The sequence below is a fragment of the Brachyistius frenatus genome, unplaced genomic scaffold (genome assembly GCF_029030835.1).
Source record: "Brachyistius frenatus isolate BFR_SWC_R1_liver_20210118 unplaced genomic scaffold, ASM2903083v1 Contig_2, whole genome shotgun sequence".
Taxonomy (NCBI): Eukaryota; Metazoa; Chordata; class Actinopteri; family Embiotocidae; genus Brachyistius; species Brachyistius frenatus.
The window spans coordinates 1,460,034-1,476,688 of NW_027210601.1; the positions used below are offsets into that span (position 1 = coordinate 1,460,034).

General features: G+C 44.7%; 1 protein-coding gene across 1 annotated transcript in view; it reads left to right on the forward strand.

Annotated features, from left to right (window-relative positions):
- Positions 1–912: 912 nt before the first annotated feature.
- The window catches only part of ext1b (exostosin glycosyltransferase 1b), a 124,074-nt gene continuing 108,331 nt past the window's right edge, over positions 913–16,655 (forward strand). Inside the window, exon 1 of the mRNA XM_069692311.1 lies at positions 913–2,791. Within this exon, the coding sequence (XP_069548412.1) occupies positions 1,848–2,791 (944 nt within the window). The 5' untranslated portion in view covers positions 913–1,847. The remainder of the gene's footprint in view (positions 2,792–16,655) is intronic.

Genomic DNA, 16,655 nt, shown 5'->3' on the forward strand with positions numbered 1-16,655 from the left:
TGAGCCTATATGAACATATTTTTTACTGGGCTTTTAATGGGTTGATAAAATAAAGGAAAATACAAAGAACATATAATTTGAAATTTAAATGAGAGAGAAAGAAAGAAAGAAAGAAAGAAAGAAAGAAAGAAAGAAAGAAAGAAAGAAAGAAAGAAAGAAAGAAAGAAAGAAAGAAAGAAAGAAAGAAAGAAGGAAATATGTGCATCTATCTTAATATACAACCCGCAGTATGTGCTGAATATGAAACATATCCTGTGCCTTTTTTTTTTTTTTATAGATGTCTGGGGGGTTGTTGCTTCATCCTTTGCTGCAATATTAATATCTACAAGATCAAAGGTGGACACATTTAGGTTAAAGGCAAAATGAATATCAGCTCTAAGTCATCCAGAAAAAGTCATGTCAAGTTAACCCAGAACATTTATGTAAAAACAACAATTATTGACCAGACTATGCTTTATGGAGCATTTAAAACAAGCTAATTATCATGCAATGAAATAGATCACGAGAGAAGTAGATATATATATATATATATGAAATAAAAGCAACCACAAAGGCACATACAATGTCCATAAATACAATGGGGAACCAAAAGAGAGAACTAAACTCTTTGATCCTGCAACACAGTGCAAACATGTGTCTGTGAAATCAGTAACCCACTCAGCCTGAGTGCTGTCAGTACACAACTTCCCGGCGTCAATCTCTTTAACAGAGGCTGCTTTGCTCTCTGGCTGATCTCCAATCAACTTCCATAGGTTTACAATGAGATAATTTGCACAGACGGAGGACTCTGGTTATGAATGGGTGCATTCCCCGAAGTCCCGCCTCTTCCGTTCCCATTCACGGACCAATCAGCGGCGTCGGTGCTCCTCGATGGGACGTCACGTCAGCTGCCGTCGTGTCGGGATTGGAATGTTACCGACTAACAATCGGAACAACTGAGCACTCGGTAATTGGACACTAGGATCAAGGAAACCCGTCTTTTTTTTGAAACATTTTCTCCGCTATTTCCCCCAGTCGGAGGTTACCGTTTGTTACCTTCGTGTCGACCGGATAACTTCGGCTGCTCCGTGGCTCTCCGCCGATGTGCTTTTTTTTAAATTTTATATCAGCGCGTTTGAGGGTATGAGGGGAGCTTGTAATAAATAAGAACAGAAATGCAGGGATTCGTCAGGTTACAGTTGTACCACTGAGCTGCCCCTGCGCCAAGACGCGTCCCCCGGTTTTTTTGTTTTTTTTTCCTTCTCTTCACACGGGACCATGGAGTGATAAAGGAGGGAGAATAGGACGAATTCACCCCCGAGGCATTGGGATACGAGCGCGGTGGCCACACCGACGGGTTTTTCACTCTGCCCGGTCAACGTGTTACTGAGTTTAACATCCAAACCGGTGTGTACCTTTACGTCTGGGAGAGCCTCGGGGACCCCTGCCGCTGTTTCTACGGGAAGAAAGAGTTCCCAGGCGGCTGTCGGACAGTTTTCCATTTGAATAGCCCTATACAGGCAGCCTGAATGAGGGTGAGACGAAGTGCAGAGGAAGATAGTCGCAGCATATGATTGTGTCCCGGTCCGGGCAGCACTGATCTTTGTAGGTTCACCGAAGCCCCGCTGTAGGCGTTGTGCGATATGGTGAAACTCTACAGAAGAGGGAGAAAGGGACAATACTTTTAAAAATCGCCCACATGCACTGGATCAATTGCTGGATTTGGGAACCGAATACTCAGAAGGGGGGCTGGGGATCCTTGGAGGCTGCCGGAGGATGGAGCGGTGTAGCCGGGGTTGGTGAGAGCCTAACTTCGGGCCACTTTACATTTCTTATTCCTGAACAACTCGCCCCTGTTCCCAGGACACATGCAGGCCAAAAAACGCTACCTGATCCTGCTCTCCGCCGGCGCGTGTCTAGTGCTTCTCTTTTATCTCGGAGGGGTTCAACTTCCAGCGGCGAGCAGGAGCCGGCATGACCGCAGCAGAAATGGGTACCGGCCCGACCAGCCCTGGCCTCACTTCTCGGACCCTTTACACCCTTTCCTTCCCTGGGATCAGACGGACACGGAAGAGTACAACCTGCACATATCTCCGAGGCAGAAGAGGGACGTCAACACGAGTGTTTACAAAGGCAAGCGGTGTCGCATGGATTCATGCTTCGACTTCTCTCAGTGTCAAAAGAACGGATTCAAAGTTTATGTTTACCCCCAGCAGAAGGGGGAGAAGATCTCAGAGAGTTATCAGAATATTTTATCGACCATCGAGGGGTCCAGGTTTTACACCTCAGACCCTGGACAGGCGTGTCTGTTCGTCCTAAGTCTGGACACTCTGGACCGGGACCAGCTGTCCCCGCAATACGTCCACAACCTGAAAACCAAGGTCCAGAACCTGCCTCTGTGGAACGACGGCAGGAACCACCTCATATTTAATTTGTACTCGGGGACGTGGCCGGACTACACGGAAGACTTGGGTTTTGACATTGGCCAGGCCATGTTGGCCAAAGCCAGTATCAGTACCGAGAACTTCAGGCCCATATTCGACGTGTCCATCCCCCTCTTCTCCAAGGAGCACCCGAGGACCGGTGGAGAGAGGGGCTTCCTCAAGTACAACTCCATTCCGCCTTTTAGAAAATACATGCTGGTGTTCAAGGGGAAGCGCTACCTGACCGGTATCGGCTCGGACACCAGGAATGCCTTATATCACGTCCACAACGCAGAGGATGTGGTGCTGCTCACCACCTGCAAGCACGGCAAAGACTGGCAGAAGCACAAGGACGCACGCTGTGACAAGGACAACGCAGAATATGACAAGTAAGTTTGAGCTGATGAAGCGGTTCATGAAGTTATTCTCTTAATATTGTTCTTAGACTTTTACGCACGAAGCCCGTGCGCAAAAAGCTGTCATCCTCATCCAAACGGCGCACCGGGCGCGCATCAGTCAGAGTGCATTTACTTAAGTGCGTCCGTATATGGGGCCATTCAAATTCTCTTACACTATACCCTTCCGAACTGAAAGGTATTGATCAGTCATATACATCAGTTCAGTACAAGTTTACTTCCCTTTTTGCCTGTTTAATAAATGTTATCACCCTTTTAAGCTTGAATTTCTAATCTAGATTTACAAATGAAACCAAGAGATCTAACAAATCTAAATAGATTGCTATTAACTGTCAGGGATTGTAAACCTGATGACCCCCCCAAGTACAGGTAATAATTTTTAAGCCCTTTTATGTCTCACAACATGCCTGGATTCCCCCTCCTCGCAGCTTCTCACGCATGAAGTTAAAAGATCTCTTGCCAGACTGTTTGCTCCCTGGACATCCCCTGCACTGCAGCCTTTTACAAGGATATGCACGGACACGTTTGATTTTCACCCTGCACTTGAAAATGAAGTGAAAGTCGACCATGAGAGTTTTTGCTCTGAAATTGGAATCAGTGTTACAGTGACCTTCTCATGACAAAACGCTACTCCGTGCACTAGAAGGTGAATGCGGTGTAGGGTTTTGCAGGCTGTGGTGTGTAACACATGTGATTGAATTATGAAGCGATTTAGGGCAAATAAATCAGTCATAATGTGTTAATTACTACTTTAATTTCCAGGAGTTAGTGTCATCGTATCCATTCAGCTCCCAGGGACAGTTGATTACCTCTAATTTTGGAGGTTTCAGTTTTGTCAAGGTGGTAATTACCGATTCCCCCTTGGGATCAACAGCTGTACTTGAATGTGCGGTATGTTTTGATATTGAGGGCGCCGTTGTATCAGGTTCAAATAGCTGGATTACGTAGTGAACTTTGCTGTCAGGTTCACTTGTTTGTGAGTGACATTGGCTTCGTATGTGTATCAATCTGTGGGAGGTAGCGAAGTGAAGCCTGGATAAGCTCGGGGCATGTGATAACAGCACTTGTCGTCATTGTTCCGTGTGTGTGTGTGTGTGTGTGTGTGTGTGTGTGTGTGTGTGCGCGCGCGCGCGCGCTTGTACCTGGGGTCAGGGTTAAAGGAAAGGACAGATGGGCAACATGTGGAAAGTTAACACACAGATTTCCATCCATTCAATTAATCAATCAGAAAGACGGAGAGAGGAGAGAAAATAGCTGCGGGGAAAAACAGCTGCGGGGAAAAACAAGAGGGACTTTTTAATTTTTTATTTTTTTTTTTTTTTTTTAAACCAAACACATGTTGGGCTGAGAGGTTGATGTGACTTTCTTTGAACTTGAAATGAACTCAAGAATCTCCAGCTCTTCACAGACTAACTGGAAATGAAAAAAAAAAAAAAAAAAAAGAGAGCTAACAAAACTTCACAAGCATGCACTTGTCTATCCATTCATCATCCTTTTTCCCTTCTGCTTCCAACACACACACTCATTCTCTCCCTCTCCATCTCCTGGGATGCCTTTGGCGTGGTGTCACCTGGAGAGATATGCCATCCATTATCTGACATTCCAGTCGTCTCTGGACAGCCCACCTCTGCTCTGTTCATGGCTCTGTTTCCCAAAGGATCAGGCCTTGTTTTCCCCAAAAGGTAGCTTTTTGTCTCTGGAACATCTCGCTACCACAATCAGATGATTGATCCAGCTGATGGCAGGGTTTCAGGGAATGAGGAACCTTCCCTGCCCACTCTTTCCATCGTAGTGTGTGTCACAGTTGAGTTATTTTGATTGATACTGCTTCCTGTTAGTTATTTCATTTCCTGCATCAATGCTGTATTTGATTTTTGTCCCTACTAAAACTCAGTAAATCCACGTTATTTTTTACACTTTTACAGTGTTTAGCATGCACTTTGCTTTTTGTTGGTACATCTCAGTGACTTTACACTTCTTTGTGAACCAGATTTGACTCTTTCCAATCCATTTTGCTCAGATTGGTCGCCTACTTTGGCTTTTTGGCAACAAAGCGTGACCAATACATTGAAAGCATTTGATCCGGTTATGATTTAGCAACCAGTTTACATTTAATCAGACTGATGGCTTCCTTTTAATCTAGTTTAAAGCTCTTTGGGTGCCATCCCATACTTTTGCAAAAGCCCTGAAGTCGTGCTCTCAGGTAAATGGATCTACAGAATAAGCAGCCAGGCCGTTGGTGTTCCCTGGTGCTCCCTTTCCAGAGGCTGCTGGCGGACAGTTGATGCCTGGCGGGGATGCTGTGGTGCAGACTCAGGAATGCAGTCAGAGCAGATGTTAGTGGTTGAGGAGGGAGCACTGCCAAGGCAGACCGAGAAGCTGCACAGTACATGTATGTACCTGGATGTATGGCTTGATGCATACTTTGGATGCAGACAGGAAGGGATGTTATAAAACGCAGACTAATGGCTTAGTTTTTTGCAATCAGTGTACAATCCACCCACTGACTGCAAACAAACACACACAGGAGTTGCCATGGTTGGTGCTGTATCCAGGCTCATCTCTGCCTCCTGACCTTTGACCAGGCTGCCTTACAGAGGAATGTTGCTCTACAAAGGAATGGAGCAGGAGGGCAGACTGGAAGCCAGTATATAGGTACCTAAACTGCCTTCGACCCACACACACACACACACACACACACACACACACACACACACACACACACACACACACACACACACACACACACACACACACACACACACACACAAATGCACCACGCTCCACACATTTATTCAATTGATTTTCTTAGCTGCACTAGCTTTCAATTGGAGTCACTCTGGTCCACTTCCATGGCCAAGCGCTGATGAAAGGGCCCATTCACTGCTACATTATCCCCTGAGTTTTCAGGGCTGCTGACAATAATCCTGGGAGAGGACAGTGAAAGGCTATTAGGGACTCTACAATTGAAAAATGTCATGTTGGGTGGAATTTTGCGGTAATGCAATGACTTTTGGTGACTAAACTTCTTTAACCGCAATACTTCTAAATGGAACTTTGATATTTTTCTTGTTTCGTTGTTATTTCAGTTATGCAGAAACAAGCATTGGTTCCTTTTAAATGGGAAGTCCATTTTTGTTCTCTTTTACTTCTTGTTTCAGTTATGAACCATTTCAGTTATGGATTTTTCCTGTCTATTATGTCACATCCAGAGGGCTAAAGAGTGGGCTACACTTGTGCTTTTATCTCCATACAATAGCTCGCTTATTTCAAATACAGTAAGTAGGCCAGCACCGAATCAACTATGTAAGCACTGTAAGCATACTCCCTATGGCACTGGCAAGCAGATTATCCTACAGAAGTCAGAGAAGTACAGTCTCATGTAACATCACAAGTCATTTTTTGCTGAGTGCTCCATTAAAGTCTGACTGCACATATTCCTTTTTTTGTTTTTTTGCTCTTTGTTAAGCCTTTCTCTGGCCAACAGCAGCGTCATCATCCCCCCCATTTAATACTTAACCAGCTTTGTTGACTCATATTGACTTTGTACTTTAGCTACTTCACTGGCAGCTGCCGCTCAAGGTCACCCATGGGACTTGAAAACTGAGAAAGAGAAAGGGAGGGCAGTGAAGTGGAGTAGAGGGAGAGATTTAGAGAATGAGAATGTCAAGAGAAGATGCAGAGGATGAGTCTGAGTTTGTGGAAAGCGTGTGGAAGATGAAGAGGAGGGAGAAGAAGAGAAAGTGGGTGTGAGATGGAGTGATAATAATGCACGGTGCATGTTGGAGTGGGGTAGCAGGAGTTGGGGATGAAAAGAAACAGAGTCCAAAAAATTGCGCATGTAGTGGGATATTTTTCCCATTAGGAGTCAATGGCAGTAACATCAACCAAGCACTGTGGCATTTTCATTTTCACAACTGTGTTATCAGCAGAAATTTCCCAGCACTTGAGAAAATCATCTCGGAAGCGTGATCGGCTGAGAGGGAGAAAAGTGGAGAGCGCTCCCCCCCCTCTATTCTCTCTGCTTTACCATCCCTCCCTTTTACTTTGGATCTTTTTACTTTTCCCCTCCTCCTCCTTCCACCCGCTCTCTCTTTGAATAACATGGAAACAGTGATGTGATTTGGCTCTGTATGGCTCCCCGCCACATTTCCATTTCCCCTCGTTTTATTTTATGACGAAGCGGTTGTTGACATATTGTTGACTCGACGCCACAGACTGATAGACAGTAGCTGATCTGGGCCAAGTGAAGAAAAACCGACAACACTTCCTCCCCTCCGTATCTCAGTAAAACACTATTATGAGTGAGAATAGCAGCATTCACCTGAATGTCAGCGTGGCGGCGGTGCCTGATAGTGGACTCCTGTCGGAGATTTGGAGTGCAGAGTGAATAGCAAACACAGTCATGTTGCTACCTTGGTGTTTGGCAGGAGAGGGTGTCACACTCCCCAGGTTGCCATTGTTTGTTTTTCTGTAGTCGGATTAATAAATCATGAATATTTCATGATTGCCTGCTCTCTCTCAGATAAAGTACCAAGCTCGCGATGGAGAATGTTAATGATGTGGAGGATAATTAGTTTGAATGCGGTGCAGCTTAATTAGGACTCTTTGATATTTTGGTGTGTGCATGTGTGTAACCGATAGAGTTAAGCCTATAACTACATAAAACCTCTGTTTGTTTCTTTATCTTATCAGGATGTCTATCCATCTCGCATCTGCTCCAACTTTCACTATCTCTAATGAATTTCTCTTCCATTTGGATTGTCTCAGCTGTGTATTTGAGTTGTGAGCAAGTCACTGTGTCACTGTTATTGCTTCTGTCTGGCACTGCATCTGCTTCTTTAATAGCTGGCATTTTCTCAGAATTTGCAGGCTCTAGTGACAAACTTTATTTACAAGTGCGCTTACCCATATCACTATGAAAAAAAAAAATGAAAAAAAAATATCTAAATTTTGTGGTCTATTTTTTTTTATTCTTGCTACTAACAACATTTATTTTTAATGTTTTTAGTAATCATTTCATCTCACAAATGTCAAAAATGGCTGTAATGAGTTTAAAGGTTGTTTTTTTGTCCAGCCAACAGTCTAAAACCTAAACATATCAATTTTGCAATGATATACAGAGAGAAGAGGCAAATCCGCACATTAGTGAGCAATTTCAAGAAACCAGTAGAACGTTAATCTCTAAAATCTTGAGTTTTCAAGCTTGTCTTACCTGTTATTGACCATGTCTTTGAATATACTTTTAGGACTGTAAGTAAAATGTTGAGAAATGAAGATCTGAAGTTTCCAGAGCCTAAGGCGACATATTCAGAAGTTCAATCAGTCGTCCATTTTGAGATGCAGAAATGGGTGGACCAATGGCCTTTTTACTTAAAAAAATGTAATTAAAATATAGATTTATTGATTATCAAAACTTTTACCTGTTGATTTTCTGTCTTCACACTTGTTCATCAAGTTGATCCCACTTGTTTTCATCTGTGCAGGTTTAGCCTGTGTGCGGTTGCTCATCCATTCATGCCTGTGTGTGGATCTTTTTCACGTCTTTGTCTTCATACGTGCGTGCGTGCGTGCGTGCGTGCGTGCGTGCGTGCGTGCGTGCGTGCGTGCGTGCGTGCGTGCGTGCGTGCGTGCGTGCGTGCGTGCGTGCGTGCGTGCGTGCGTGCGCGGGATGGCCGGGGTCACGACCTCGCTGTCTGTCCTCTTGCTGAGTGACGAAGGCAAAGCCCCACTCACTGACCCACATTCATTGAGGGATTACCAGCGTAGCCAAGCTGCCCCTGGTCTCAGAGGTGGAGGCGGCGGTGGAAGGGTGGGCATCAAGAGAGGGAAAGAATTGTGGGGGGGTGGACATGAACTCGGCTCACACACACACACACACACACACACACACACACACACACACACACACACACACACACACACACACACACACACACACACACACATTGGATCAGACAGTGAAGCCCAAGTGCACCGTCCTGCACCCCCTCCCAGGGCCAGCTGCTGGATCGTTTGCTGAGAGAGATTGATCAGCTGAGAGCCCCCCCCCCCCAAAAAAAAAAAAAAAAAATCAATGAAGGTATTAGCACAATCATCATTTCCCCCATTAAAAACTGCTCACATCCAGTCTGGTGAAAGAAAAAAAACCAAAAACTGGTCCAAATGCTTGTTGTACTCGTAGTAACAGTAATTGAAAGAATGAGGAATAAGAAGGCATCAAAAATGCTTTCTCTTCCCAGGACTGTCAGAAAGTGTTTAAGAGGAATGAATTAATAAGACAGTAGTAAAAGTTGTAAACTCTTCTCTCTCTCTCTCTCTCTCTCTCTCTCTCTCTCTCTCTCTCTCTCTCTCTCTCGCTCTCTCCCTCTCTCTCTTTTTCTCTCTGTCACTGCTGAAGCGCTCTCATCCTTAACTACTGCTGATACAGTGATGTAAAAAGTTTGCAGGCAGACACGTAAAGAGAGTAGCTGCATCGTTTTTGGAAGGCTCTGACAGCACAGAACAGAGAGGGAACGAGAGCGAGAGGAGGAAGCTGATTGGGTCCTTGTGAACTCAATTAAAGCAGACAGGTGTGTGACTGGCTGAGGCAAGACGTGATGATCATGTGAGACGTGTGATTGCCTCCTCATTAAATTTTATGCTGAGGAGAGATGAAAGGAAGATATGGCGGCTGTCTGCAGGTTTGGAAAGTACAATGAGTTCTGAGTTCTGACATCTGTCTTTTTTTTTTTATATATATATATAAAGACCTAGGTTTGAAAAATAGAATCCCACATCTCGGCATTCTTCATGTAGCATGGGCCCATTTTAACTTTCAATATCCAACATTAACTGACTGCCTAACAGTCAGCATGTTTGCTGAATGGTTCTCACTGTGTTTACAGTTTCTTACAGTGAAAAATACACTAAATCTTGTAAATGTGTTAAATGCTAATTTAAAGTAAAAAATTAATCAGATATCCCCTGGCAGTTGGAGGAGACTAAAAGGGCCATCAATATTGGATTTAAATTATTAATATTGGAGTCCAAATTATAATAGGGCCTTCGCACCACTCGGTGCTTGGGCCCTAATGAATGTTTCAGGTCTGCCTGATCTGTTCATAAGCCAGTGTTTGCTCACTCCTTTGCTTGCATAAACATCATAAGTCTAAATTCCTGTAAACTCCAGACCCGTATTGATGGTGTACATAATTTCACACAAGATTAATTTGTTCTGAGCAATGAAACAAATTTAAAATGATTTAGTTTCATGTGGTTGAGCACCTGTTAAAGTTGAATTTTCCCAGTCATTTGAAGAAATGTCAACTTCTGAGCACGTTTTCTGTAGGAAAAAAAACTGCAAAACTCAATCACTCGGTTTTATGCAGTCAACTAATATCTGAAGTTGTAACAGTTTATGCCCTCGTTCTCTCCTTCCGGTTGCTCATGTGACAGGTCAGTGGACACGGGTTTCACTCTGAGTGAACGGGGCTGTAGTTATAGGGCTGTTGTCTTTTCTCTATTAAACTGTGGGGCGTAGGGTGTGTTGGTGCGTGAGAGATCTGTGTGTGTGTGTGTGTGTGTGTGTGTGTGTGTGTGTGTGTGTGTGTGTGTGTGTGTGTGTGTGTGTGTGTGTGTTTCTGCGTTTCTGCGGAGGCGAATGAGGTTGCTGGTGGTCTCATTGCTTCTGGGGATTTGTCTCATCCTGAATGAATATGCAGCACTCGGGCTGTGGAGCACCTGACCACAGTTATCTCATCAGTGAGGGGCAGTGGGCAGAAACCCTGGCCTACATCTGCTGCGGACGCTGACACACTCACACAGGACTCGTATTGAAATGACTGTTTCCTTCCAAATAAAGAGAAGAAAGCTCTGATTAGACCAGAGTCCACGAGCATGGTCGGCAGTTGTCGCAGATCTCGCCTCCTGCGAGCTCCGTGTCTCCCTCAGGGCGTTGCGGCGGCTCCACTGGGGACACGGGGGCAGGGAGGGCGTGGGGGTGGGAGGGCGTGGGGGTAGTAGCTAGTTTTATTGCCTGGTAGAATGGCAGCTTTTATGGCCTCGAGAGGCCGTTCAGCAAACACCTACCGACGGCACATCAATGGGACGGCGGATCGTTTGACGTCAACTTGCGCGCTGACTGCCTCCCTTCACTTCTCACCTCCACAAGAGCGAAAACAAACACTTAACCCCTCTGCTGGTATTCATATTCAAATAATAATTGACAAAAGGAGGAAATCTGAGTAAGGGCAAAGAGGAGGAGGGGGTGGTGGTGGAGTGGGGGGAGGGGGAGTGGAAGAGGGCAATAGCTTAAAAAAGCATTATGTCACTGAAGAATGTGCGCATGGCTCAGTGTTTAAGGGGCCAAGGCTTCAAGGAGAGAAAGAGGGTTTTGTTGGAGCAGATCTGGCTGCCTGGCAGGCTTATGGAAGGGCTCTTTCCCCCGGCTGCTTCATCATGCTTTATGGGTCCATTTGACTTGCACTCTCGGGGTGTAAAAGTTGGGGCTGCCCCAAGGGGGGGGGGGGGGGGTCCCATTGTGCTTAAGTTTGCTCCGTTTCCAGAGGGAACGCTTGTGCCTTGTTGACATCATGGCCTCCCCATATGGTCCCCTTTCACTCTCTCATGTTTCACCCCGCTCCATCAGCCGCCGAGTCTCCCCACTGCTGCAGCCTCTCCTTCTCGTGCATCTCTTTCCTTTTTTTTTTTTTTTAAAGCCTGAGGTGACAATTTACAACAACGGCTGTTCCCACAGCTCCAGCCATCGACAACCAGGCTCTGGTTTGTCAGATTCTGCGACACCTCATGGATCAGTGATCGGGCCAAAAGTAACAGGGGAGGAAGAGGAGGATGAGAGGAGATGGTTACAAGGGAAGAAGGCATCTGCTCTCACCAAGGAGAGTCTCGGCATGCCCAGAGCGTGGGTGTGTGATTGACCGGAAAGAGCTGGAAAAGAATTGTTTTGGGTTATTACAGTTTTTTTTTGTTTTTTTTCTCCCCCCAGTTTGCTCTGTGGTTTTGTTTGGTGGGTGCTGCTGCGTGGTGTTTATTCATGAGCTTGATGGGGCCTCCTTTTCAGATGAAGTAGACGAGTGCATGCTTGTTTTTAGGAGGCGATGTTGGACAAAGTGCAGCTGCTGGTGGTAACGCTGGATATTTTAAATTAACGCCCACTCTCTGTCTCTGCAATTTCTTCAGGGCCTTTACTTCTCCTTGTTTTTTCCAACTCACAATTTTTTTTTCTTCCTTTTTTATGTAGTCATTCCCTCTCAGCCTAAATCCTGCATACATGTAGAAAGTCTCATGGAAAAAGTTTACCAGCCATGACTTCTCATGAACTTGGCATCCGATACCAAGAGTCGTTAGTGCTCCACAGAGATTCGGTGGTTTGATGTATTTTTTCCACAAGTTAGTCTGCAGACAGATACTCTCGTAAGCTCACATTCTGCTACTCTTTCCCCCTAACTTTTTTTTTTATTTTTTATTTTTTTATGTGGCTGCTTTGCCGAGCTGTAGGGCGCTTTCCTTTTTTAGTGACTTAATTTCTACCCGTGGTGTCTACCCAACCGCATCCCTGCCTCAGAAGCAAACCAAAGAAACTTTTGAAGGAGCGGGAACTCGAGTGGGTGAAGCCGGCGATCCTGTCGATACTCTGACACGCCAAGGTAAAAGGGAGAAAGCAAAAAGAAGAGAAGATGCGCGGCAGAAGGAGCATCAGAGCGCCCGGCGTTGTTTAGCTTGACGAGGTGTGTTCTCTTCGCGGAGGTGAATTGAAGTGTTTATTTCCCCAGAAAGATGTGACACGATAACACTCTGTTTCGAAAGCGTCTGCCTCTTGTTTTCCTTCGCCGGCGCTCCCCGACTGTCTGAAACGGGAGAGACAGGTGAGCGGAGCGAGGAGAAGGTGCTGCAGCTTATGCAATATGTTGGGGGTGTTGGTGGCAGCAGCGCACATTTCAGAGAAGTGGGCCAGTTACATCTCAGCTGTGAGTGGCAGGATCAGGCAACTTGATTTGAAGAACAATATTAATTATGAGCCTGAGCTGAGACACACTTGACTTACAGTAGACACCCAGTAGAGCTGCTGGACCCATGTCAGTTTCAGACCTCCCACAGTAAATAGCCTACACTTCTACAGAAACGGGACTGTAAAGGAAAGTGACCGAGACAGATGTACTCCACATGCGTGTGGTTCTGTTGCATATTTTATTGCCCACGTGGACATGCTCGCGTGTGCATTTTGTGTGTCTGGTCGTTATAATTTGAGCTTTAGCCTTCTTTTCCTGCTTTAAGAATATTCATATGAACCACCAAGGAAAAAGAAAAGGGGAAAAAAAAAGCAAAACACTATTTGTGTTTGTTGGAGCAAACACGATTGATTGGAACCCAGAAGTGAGCACAGGTGGACTAATGTTCTGTCTCTGCACCACCTGGATGCCCAAACTTTCAAATGTCATTATAAAATGTGCGTAACTGGCCTCGAAAGTTTAGAGAATAAAATCAATCGGAGAGTTTCGAATGTGTGATTTAAGATGGTTTAAATCATAGGATGTATTTTTCATAAGATGTGTTTTTGGACCACATCAGAAAGCATGTGTTAATAGTTGTTTGGAACAGCCAGATTTGAAGGCGCAGTAAGAAGCCAGTTGCCATGGTGAGAAGAGGGGGTAAGCAATGTGAAATGTACTGGTGTACTGGTAGTTTTGAATTTCAGATCATCAGTTTTGGAGAGTCGTAGAAAAATAGTTGACCTTGATGCCCCATCGAGATGTGAGAGAAGCAGGTTTCTAATGCTAATCAACCAGCTAACAAGCACATTTAATGTAGTATGGCCCCTTCATGTTATGGACTGAACCTACTGAGTTTCATCAAAGTGTGCAGCTTCTCAGCCGAAATGATCAAAATGATAATATAAACATGATTTCGGAGACCAAAAGGCCTCTTGCCCTCATTAAAAATGGATATGTGTGTATGATTCTCTGCATTTCAAATGCTTCATTTTCCATCTCACAGCTGTGACATTTTCAGCTGTAGAAGATGCCACAGGATTTTCGGCGGCAGTGCCTGCTGTGCAATATGCCCAAAGTGTTTTGAGTATTGTTGCCTCTATATTGAGGTGATAGGTCAAATTCTCCTGAGGTTTCTCAGACACAGTGTGTGTGTGTCTGTCTGTCTGTGTAAAAGAAAGCTCTTGTATTTGCTGGTGAGCCCAGTCTGGAGTTTGTGGAGTATCTGGTAACTTGGGGAGTATTTGCTCACAGCTACGTAGCTTACTATCTATAAATACACACTTATATTCTGCTGGGATCACTGACTTTTCAGGAGCTTAAGAAGAAGCATGAGCTCGTAATGTCTGAATATACCTGCTTTCTGTTTTACGTGTGTGTGTGTGTGTGTGTGTGTGTGTGTGTGTGTGTGTGTGTGTGTGTGTGTGTGTGTGTGTGTGTGTGTGTGTGTGTGTGTGTGTGTGTGTGTGTGTGTGTGTGTTCTCTTTGGCCGAGACGGTGGAGGATTGCTTGTCTGTGCGAGTGTCTGAAAAGTGTTTGCACTGTAGCCCACGAGGGGACAGACAGAAATCCAGACAAGTATGTGTTACATTTACACTGCAGTCTGAGCTGTGTGTATGCGTGCGTTTCAAATTGTGTGCCTGCATATGTATATGTTCGTGGCTGTACATGCTGCTTAGCCTGTGTGTGCGTGCGTGTGTGTGTGTGTGTGTGTGTGTGTGTGTGTGTGTGTGTGTGTGTGTGTGTGTGTGTGTTCCCTTTAGCAAAGTAGTGCTGATTCAGTAGTGTCCTCCGATCCCAACTTTTTTTTTTTATCCTGCTTTCCGTGGTAAATGTGCTTCTTTTAAAGCCGCAAGGCAACCTCAGCGCCCAGCCTCTTCCATCCCTGTACACACACACACACACCCTCCTGAATACTCGGCAGCATCTTGTTTGGCCAAAACCCGGTGCTAACTCCCAACTGTGACCACTCATGTGGAACCCCCAGAAGCTACAGAACATGAATAATGTATCGGCAAGAGTTTTTATTCATGTATTTTTTTTTGGTGCTCTTTATATTAAATAGCATGTCTGCACATACCCGTTCAGTCACCCAGTGCAACACAGCATCCTCATCCTCCCCCTAGTGCAGGCGGCCTCTGGAATTCACCCACATTCACTAAACTGCATGTTCAACTTCCTGTATTTTTTTTGTTTTGATATGGAGGCATTCCATTTGAATTTCATCCAGGATCAGAGAGTGACCTTAAAGGGCTGTGTTTTAAAAAAACAAACAATTTTTTGTTGGTGCGTGAATTTACGGGATTCGCACGGTCTGAGGAGCAGAGGAGATTCATTATTCAATAAATTGCATGTAAATGTGGAGTAGGAAGTGAGACCAAATGAGCCTCAAAGCCACCAGCGTTCTCTGCATGCAGATAAACTTTTTTTTTCCCGAGGATGACACGGGGGAGGTTTTTGGGAACGGGAACAGACGGACTACATCTCCGAAAAATAGCTACGTTGCTTTGCACGTCTCAGTTGCCTTATCTGTTGGGACGGCCGAGGCAAGTAGATCTAAGAGCTCTGTCATTACTCAGTTTGCTTCAGCGTCATCATCGCTGCCAGATCTTCTGTGCATATTCAACTTGAAATCTCCTTAAATAAACCAAGAAGTCCGGCTGCAGAAAAATCTTTCATTCCATTTTCATTATGTCTATGATATGAAGTCGATCTTTAACGCTTACACGTCTTGTATTTCTGCATATTTGGTTCTGTCCTTTTTCCTTTGTTGATATTGGGGATGAAGATGTGTCGTACTGCATCTGCTCTTGTTTCTCACTGACCATGTGTCCCGGGTTTACAGGCACATGCCGTCATGTTGCATTGTTGTGTACAGATTCAGATACTCTTGAGAGCTCGAAGAAGCTGCTGTAAGCACCTGTGATCAGACTCCGTGCTCTGGGCCTGCAGCCCTCAGCGACTCTACAGGACAGCTGCACAATACAAAAAAAAAAAGGCAGCAATCATCTTTATTACATGTTGGAGGTTTGAGGCTTGCCCGCACTGTAAAAAGCTTCTACACCTTCTCATTTGACCTCTTCACCAGTGTGTGACTGTATCTTTTTTTTTTCCTTCTTCTTTTGACTCCCAGTCTGAAACGACGCTCGCTCACAGGGTTTCTTTTTTAGTTGGATTTTCATTTCATTTTCAGCTTTCTCACCTGCACTCTGGTATATTGCTTCAGCAGAGGTGGGAGAATATTGATTTGACTCAGATTTTAATATTGCAGTGTTTAAATCTTTTAATCTTCCTGGCAAAAAAATGCCAGTTTTTCCAGTTCCCTTAGCTATGTGATGTTAGCAACACCCTCACATAGTGAAGGCCTACCACTGCCTGAGGAGCAGCAGCTTTACGCTCGAGCTTACTGCAGCAATCAAACTGTAACATTCAGAGAGTTTACATGCACATTAGTATCCTGGTCATGACTGAATTTTTGGAGTATCCTGGTTATATTTTCCACATATCTGGGTTTTTTGAGAAGCCTGGATACTGTTGCCTGTAAACACCTGATCCAGCTTTTCTAGATTCTCTGCTGGTAAAGTACACAGTGGCTGAAATGGGAGAAATCAAGGCACAACTAGATGATCAGAAACCCAAACACTGGTGTGATATGAAAAAAAAAACAAACAGGTTTCTCATGTTCCATGTAAACAATCCTGAATATGATCCAAATGAGGATAAGACAGAAAACTGGGACACCAATGTGCAAGTAAACACATTCAATGAGGGACAAAATGACTACTGCAATTTTATACACGTGAAATTTTCAAGATTCAAGTGTGTCCAGCTACTTTAAGTGAATGAAT